Source organism: Falco punctatus, assembly GCF_963210335.1.
Source record: "Falco punctatus genome assembly, chromosome: 2".
Classification (NCBI taxonomy): Eukaryota; Metazoa; Chordata; class Aves; order Falconiformes; family Falconidae; genus Falco; species Falco punctatus.
Genome location: NC_137581.1, coordinates 32,344,819 through 32,352,698, shown reverse-complemented (window position 1 = coordinate 32,352,698; position 7,880 = coordinate 32,344,819). Strand labels below are relative to the sequence as shown.

At 39.1% G+C, this 7,880-nt stretch overlaps 2 protein-coding genes across 2 annotated transcripts in view; one reads left to right on the top strand and one right to left on the bottom strand.

Moving 5' to 3' along the window:
• The window catches only part of GTF2F2 (general transcription factor IIF subunit 2), an 87,933-nt gene that overhangs the window by 40,834 nt on the left and 39,219 nt on the right, over positions 1 to 7,880 (top strand). Inside the window, exon 6 of the mRNA XM_080376776.1 lies at positions 3 to 84. Coding sequence (XP_080232902.1) covers positions 3 to 84 — 82 coding nt within the window. The remainder of the gene's footprint in view (positions 1 to 2; positions 85 to 7,880) is intronic.
• NUFIP1 (nuclear FMR1 interacting protein 1) overlaps positions 1 to 7,880 on the bottom strand; it is a 127,176-nt gene that overhangs the window by 114,395 nt on the left and 4,901 nt on the right. The window lies entirely within an intron of this gene.

The following is a 7,880-nucleotide window of genomic DNA, read 5'->3' as shown; positions in this document are numbered from 1 at the left end:
AGATAAACTTTCCTTGGAAGGAATAGTGGTGCAACGTGCTGAATGCAGACCTGCAGCTAGCGAAAATTATATGAAACTGAAAAGGTAGGAGTGCTCTATTACAAATGGATATGTGATACTGACTTTGATGCTTTTATTATTGCCTTACTAGGGATGGACTACTTCAGTTACCATGATCTTGTGCAGGATTTATACAGGATCAGAACTGTTCTTGCTTTTAGGGTGGATTTACTGTAGGGAGGGAGTGAAGGCTGCAGGGCTTATACCTCTCTCTGCTATTGTCTGGTGGGATGGCATAGACTTCTGTGTTCCATCATGTGCAGAGCTCTTACTAGAGCACACATTCAGCCTCTTCATACTTAAATGTATGAATGTATGGCTATATTAAAATGTGACTGAGGCTGAATTTTCTGAGGACTTAAAGGTTTACATTGGTCTGGTCAGGACACGCTTCTGGACTATTGGTTTCTATGTGGATGGTCCACATATTTAATTCCACTTAATACTGTGCCATGCTAGATGAAAAGCACCTCTGAAAAGATAACTTAAAATGTCCAAACTAGGAAGGGGTTCAGGGAGAAGTGCTAGACCTAAACTGGTGTGCTTGCTGGGAAAGTCAATGGCTGAAAATGTCAGAAGTGGTATGGAAACAGCATGGCATACATTTAACAGGATCATTTAGTGACTTTATAAAACCTCATAATTTGTTGCATCTAGAATTTACCCTGTGATTTCATATATTGTATGGATAATTAACTTGATGATGTTCAGTAGCAATAAATCAGATTTGAAATTGAATTGTGTATTACATTAAATGCACATTTGTATATTTTAAGCATGTAGGTTTTAATTAAATCCCCCTTTTGTATTGTAAGTTTGTTGTAAATAGAGAGGTGCAAAGCAGGAAATTTCAGGAAGAGAATTGTCTGTGACTAGCTGTACAATCATCAAAAGAAATGCAGAAAAGGCGAAGTGATATTTTCCCCCAATTCCTGATCTGCTTTCTGTGTATCATATACTACACTTACAGTATCTTATGCTTTATTAACTTTTTCATCTAAACTGCTCCAGTATTTCTTTAATGTTTTCATTAAAATCTGAGAGTTTATGTTCTGGCTGTTGGCAAATTGATACTGTAAGTTTGCTGCTGTACAGTGAACTGCTTCATTTCAGACTGAGTGCTGTGATTGCTATCATGATTTTTGTCATCAGTGTGAAATGGAGTATGAAGCAAATGCAATGTTACTAGAAAAGGATTCATTTCTAGCAATTTAAAATATATACAAATGTAGTCTGTGAGATGTATTTGCTTTCTAATTGTTTTAATCACAGGTTGCCTGATCCAAGTGCTTTTTCACATTTTCTATTAGTTGATCAGATAAGCTTCTTCTGGTAAGGCAACAGCAGGACACCAAAACAAAACTGATAGCTTTAATGACATACTACCCAAACTTTGAATTTTTCAGCATTCTACTTTGTCGCACATGGATGCACGCAGCCCTCTGGTCTTTGATTTTGTCATGTTCAACTCCTATAGGAGCAACAAAGATACAAACACAAAGGCAGGTTTTTTGTTTGGAAGCCCTGGCAGCTGAAAACTGATAGTAGCATTGTTTTTTCTTTCCTGTAGAAAAATTGTCAGGTTGTGTATACCTAGTTTCTAACTTCCCATGTTGAAGGTTTTTTGCTTTTTACTGAAGAGTTAAAAAAAAAAAAATCTTATCTGGTGGGAACTGACATGAGATTTAGCAGATCTAGCAGTCAAAGCCTCAGAAGAAATTGGTTTATGTCCAAATATCATCTCTCATATTTGAGTAGTAGGATCTACTGTTTCTCTTCATTCCCTTTACTCTCTCCTACCCTCAACATGCTACAGTCTGTATTTGTGCTTTAAAAAGGTAACAGCATTGAAGATAAACCACATAAATTATACAATTATGTTATATTACACCATTTTTATTCACTTTTCTATTTACTGTTGTGCTCTACATGAGAGAGACTCTCCAAAGGTGGAATTGATAATGTTGATAAAACAGCAAGTCTGTTGTGTAGGCTTTCAAAGCTACAATAGTAAGTTGAGTTGGGAAGGAAATAAAATTAAAAGATAAATGCAGTTGCTTCAGATTTTTAAGATCTAGAAAATGAAGTTAAGCTGCACACTCCAATAACTGTGATAATTCGTTTTCTTGAGAGCTGGCAGTGACCAAATGGGATTATATACAACCCTGGTATTAAATGCAGGTATGGATCCTATCTATTATATAATCTGTATCTGGGTCAACGAAATTGGCCGATGGGTATGTGGCATGGCGTGGCATTTGATTTCCATGCTGCTTTGTGGAGTTTCAGTGAGAGGACAGGGTGGTGGTCTTGTGATGGTGCTGCCAGGAGTTAGGTGGGAGATGTGTGTGACGTGTAAGTTTAAGGATGGGTAATGAAAGCACATATTTTGGTGACACATATGGGTGAAAGCGTTACCAAGTGTAGCAAATGGGAGGGGTTTTTCCCAGGGAGCAGCTTTTGAATTGAGTACAGGAAAGGTGTAGATGCCTGATGTTCAGAACACTTTGAATACAAGGTACAAATGTGTGTCTAGGGATGACTAGTCAGAAAGGTAAATCAAAGGTTGTGTGACCGTCACTTGGTATTTTCCATTTTGCAAGTTTTGGTGTTGGGAGATTTGCTTATTTTTTTCCATTTTCCTTAATTTCAAGTTCTAGAAGGAGTGCAAACACTATGACACGTCAGCTATCCTGTACTAATAAAGCTGCATGCTATTGAATTTCCTGAAAGTTTTTTTTTTAACAATGTATTTGTTCATTGTAACACCTTAATGATACATTTGCAATTACTGCTGCTGATACTGTTGCTGCTAGCTGGAAAATAATATGTGGTTTCCACGCTCCTGTCCTAATTTCTGTCTTGTGGGAGTGGATCTCATGGTCCCACTTAAAAATATTTGGACTGTGTAGTGGAAAAAGTAGGCAGACTGTTCCCAACTGTGGATGGTGTTACTGTGTGGCGGTCACAGAGAATACTGTCCCTATGCTACTCTTTCTGCTTGATACTTCCTCTCTTGCCCTGTCAAGCCTGTTGGACGAAGGAAAATTGTGGCATGTGAACTGTTGTAGCAGAGAGTGTGTATCACCGGTGGGCTTACATGCATCATGGCTCACTGTACAGCACACATTGTGTTTGCACAGTCTTGTGCCCCCACCATCCATGTCTGCTTCAGGCAGGCTCCACATCCACCCCAGCCAGTCCCACCCGAACTAAACCGTTTTCTTCATCTTACTGTAGTCAGCTTTCCACCATGAGGAGGCGTTATCTGTCCCTTAATTTTATCTTTCTGAGGGTTAAGAAATTTTTGTTTCCGTTATCTTTGTTCTGTGATCCCGGTGTTTAACCACCTTGGAGTTAATGACTCCCCAAAGAGAGAGGTCCTCCGAGAGGCTTGTCTGCACTGGGAAGGACAAGGTACAGGGAGAGAGAAGATTCCCAAACATTTAGGATCCCCCCAGGCTCCAGATGACTTGAGAAGAGATGAGAATAAGATTTTGATACTCCTAAGGGGGTTTTGCTGTGCACAGAAGAGGCAAAATGGGGGACTGGCATGCACCCCATCTCAGATTCTCTTTGCCAAATTACCTGTTTCTGTCCTTGCACTGCTCCTCACATCTGTTGTGTTCATCCCTCTGACCACAACCAATGCTCCTTTTCTGCAGTTCTTTCTCAGTCCCCCTTTCCCATTTCTGTTTACTTCTGTTTCTTCATTTCCTCACAGAAATAATTTTGTTTTCAAAAATAATTTGAACACATCACTATCATATACACTCAAACTATGTTTCAGTTTGAGGAAGAGGTAAGGAAGAAAAACCGCCTCTGTGAGTGACTTCTGCAAAAGCTTGATTCAAACTGGCATTGTCAAGTTGAGTATCTACAAGGTCTCAAGGACTGCTCAGGTCCTTTGCAGTGGGGTGACTGGGCACCAGTTTTTGGGGGAGCTTTTGAAGGCACATGCAAAGTGCATTTAACAACTGCTTGAATTGCAGTGTTTGATAGCGCTTCCCCAGCAGTAGTGGATGACAGGCAAAAACTGGGATAAAATCAGAGCCCTTGTTTCACTCTAAATTGTGCCATTGAAATGCTGGTCGCCTTTCAAAATGGATTTTGATTCAACTAATACATAATCTGAATCATTGTATACATAATACATAGATATAATAGATACTATTATGTATTATCTGAACTCACCCGAATTGTACATTAAATACTTTTTTTTAAAAAAAAGGACTCCCAGTATTACAGAAAGCCTGGAAGAGCTTATATTTTAACACTTCAGTGAGGCTGGTAATGCCTATAATTCTCTTAAGTAACTTCAAATACATCTTGAAGTATCATTAGTGAAAATGGTAGTTGCCAACATGGCAGCTTGTAACAAGGCTGCAAGAATTTTGTTTATCTTCTTGCTTTTTCTTTTAAGAGTTTTCTACAGACAGTGCGATGAAAGTCCATGGAAAAAGTTACAGAAAAAAACAGGTGTGATAGGCTTCTAGGAGGAACGGGTTGGAAAATGTTCTAGAATAACTAATGACCTTCCATGTTTGAAAAGTCACATTTCTTTACAACCATATTACGGAGGCCACTGGAAGTCCTGACACTTGGTGGTCTAGCCAAGGAGCTGAAATTTAAGTTGCTCATCTTCTCTAAAACACTGTGAGAGCATTGTCTGACTGACAGTTCAGTATATTGCTGAAAATGAGCATTATGCCAGCTCTTTTTCCCTAAATACCCCCTACCAGCAAAAGAGTATTAATAATTTGACCGGCATGCCACTTTGTATATATTCTTGTAGATATGCTTAGTTGGCTATGAATTCCCTTTCAAAATAGATATGTATGAATACATTTAGGCATTTTCCACAAAAACTGATACACTGCATAAATGCTGTTCAGTTTGTTTGAAGTGGGAGGCCGTTGTTACGCAAAACTGATATCTCATCTGCCTGCCGGTCAATGCAACCTCGATTTTTCAATACCAAAGTTCAATTTCTTTGTCTTGAAGTAAGATTCAGCATTATACAAAAAGACGTTCCCTAGGATGTTTTGAGTAACTTATCATTAATAATACAATATTACAATACAATAATACAATAACACAATAATACAAAAAATAGGAGATTTTTCCATGTGCTAATATATTTCCAATCCCAATTTTTCCTGGAGAATAATGTGCTGACTTTCCATTCTCCTTTTGTTTTACCTTAAAATGGCTTTGTTACAAAGTGGCATGAAATTTGCCTTCTTTCCATCTTTTAAATGTCATAATTACCAGGTGATGGGCACAGAATCACAGAATGGTTGAGGTGGGAAGGGACCTCTGGAGGTCATCTGGTCCAGCCCCTACGCTCAAGCAGAGCCACTTAGAGCCAGTTGCCCTAGAGTGTGTCCAGACACTCCTGCATCTCTCTGGAATTGAAATCATGTTATAAAATGCTGCTGGGAAGCTCTTGTGTTTCTTAGTAGTGGGTATACTGAATGTGTTCAGTACCTTTTAAAAAGGCACATTGTTGAGAGGAGCCTAGCCTGAAGGTCATTTTCAGAAAGAAGAATGATGCTTAGAGAGGCATATTTAAGAGGAGTTTATGGCAAATATTGCATGGATTTTTCCTTATGCTCTGGGGAAGGAAATCAATAGTCGTAAACAGAGAGTTCTCATTGTCTTCTTTCTATGACACACAGTTCATAAAACAGTATTCGCCTTCTGCTGGTTACATTACTGCTTTTCCCTTGCCATCAGAAGCATTGCATTTAAGAACGTATCTAGTTTGCCTTTGTGGTAATTAGCCAAAAAGCATCCTTCCTTTTTTTTATCTGCTGAAGGGGTGAGGCTAAAAACAGTTCCCCTGGAATATGTCCAGGCTTCAGTCGCAGCCAGTTTCTTCAGGCTGAAAAAAGCTTCATTCAGTACCAGTGCTCAGCACCAGAAGTTCTGGGTGCTTGTATTTCCAGTAAACCTAAATATCAGTGGTACAGATTCCTTCTTTTGAAACCAAAGTCTTTGGTGTCGTACAGTGCTGAAGGTCTTTTTAGCTTACTGTTACCAGGGCTACAATAATTACAAAGGTGTCTCTGCTGCTAAGATGCTTTCCAGATTTTAATGAGCAACTTGTTTAGTACTTAGGGACATCCTTCCTGTTCCCAGGGCAGCACCGATTCGTTCTTCTCATCTTCTTTTCCATCTGTGGTATGAAAGTCACACTATAATGGGTGAAAATCTCTGAAAGACTGTGCAGTTTTAACTATCATGGCTTATCCTGTGTTATTAGATGTACTAACCTGTTCTTTTCTTTTGCCGTCATGCTTGACCCTGTCAGGAAAGATGGGGATGATAGCTAGCTGGTATAAAAAAGGCCCATTCTGCATTGGTGTCAGCATTTGGATGTAAATCTTCGTTTTCTGTATTGCAGAGCAGAGCTCACTGAAGCTCATGGATCTCTTCCTAGTCGCCATGCCAGATTCTATAGTCATCCTGAGTACTGCCGGTGTTCTGGGTTCTGCAAAACTGATTTGGCAACTAACAGGCTGACGAGCTCAAATTTACACAATATGTAGAATGTCATCACCACAGCATATCTTCTATTTATAAGCAACTTTGTTCGCATACTTCCTGATGATATTTGCAGTTTGTGAGAGATCAGTGAACTAGTATGATCCAACAGTTACCTTGCTGCCAAGGAGCTCCAAAAATTGTATGATATCACAAAGTACTAGAAGTTATCCTGGTGCAAAATCAAAGGTTGGAATTGCCAAGTGGCAAGCTTTGTTGCTGACGTGTTGATTTCCTGGCTTATTAAAATATTCCTGAAATTTATGGAAATGCAGGAAGGCACTAAAAAAATAGCCTGAAGGGTGACAGGTACGTATGTGTCCATCCAAATTGCACTTGTTACTTGGGATGTTGCCAAGTTCAAACAAGTTCAAAGATGACAAACCATCCATCCTCTATTTCTGGTTCTTTTTTGAGGGAATGTCTGTCTGTAGGGCTCCGATGCTTCTCAAAGTGGGGTTCCCTGCAATCAGTGGGTGATGTATTTCCCGAAGACACAGCAAAATTCCAGTGGGAGCTTAACTCCTAGAGTGCCACAGGGAGAGCTACACCACAAGGGAAGCAGAGGTATCTCCTGTGCTCCTCAAAGGCTTTGTGGGTAGAAAAGATGCCAGCCTTGGAAATTAATCACAGCATTATATTTTATGGGAGAATCTTTCATTCTCTGAATTCCTCAGATATTCATACAACATACTAAAAGCACTGCAACTATCACTTAGTTTCAGGCACAATCCAGAAATGTTTTCCAAAAGAGGGGACTTTGTGCAGCCACCTGCCAGTGCTTGAGTCTGGGACATTTTTAAAATGGCTTGGGAGTTGAATTCAAATGAACACCAAGAAATGAAAAAGAAGAGTGAGTTACTTTTTGGAGGGGGTTGGTGGTGTTTTTTTTTAAAGGGAGAGGTACAATGTAAAATCATTTGAATTTCAGTCATTCAGCGTACTTAAACTCACTTTTTTTCTCCTTTAATTATCTGGATGGAGAAAATGAGACTGCCAGTATCAGAGGCCAACAAATTGTACTTAAGTTGCAAATACAGGGAAGGAACTTTAAAATCCTAGGGGTTTTATTTACCTTCCAAATCAAGTGCAAATAATTTTCGATAATATTTTTAACAAAAGCTCTTCTACAGAATGTTACTTTCCACAGCCTGAAAGATGCAGAAATGTATACAAAGGACCACTACGTAAAATATTTCTTATGTACATTCATGTTCATGCACAAATTTAACAATACTGTAAAAATGACGGTTTTCAAATTACATTTCCCA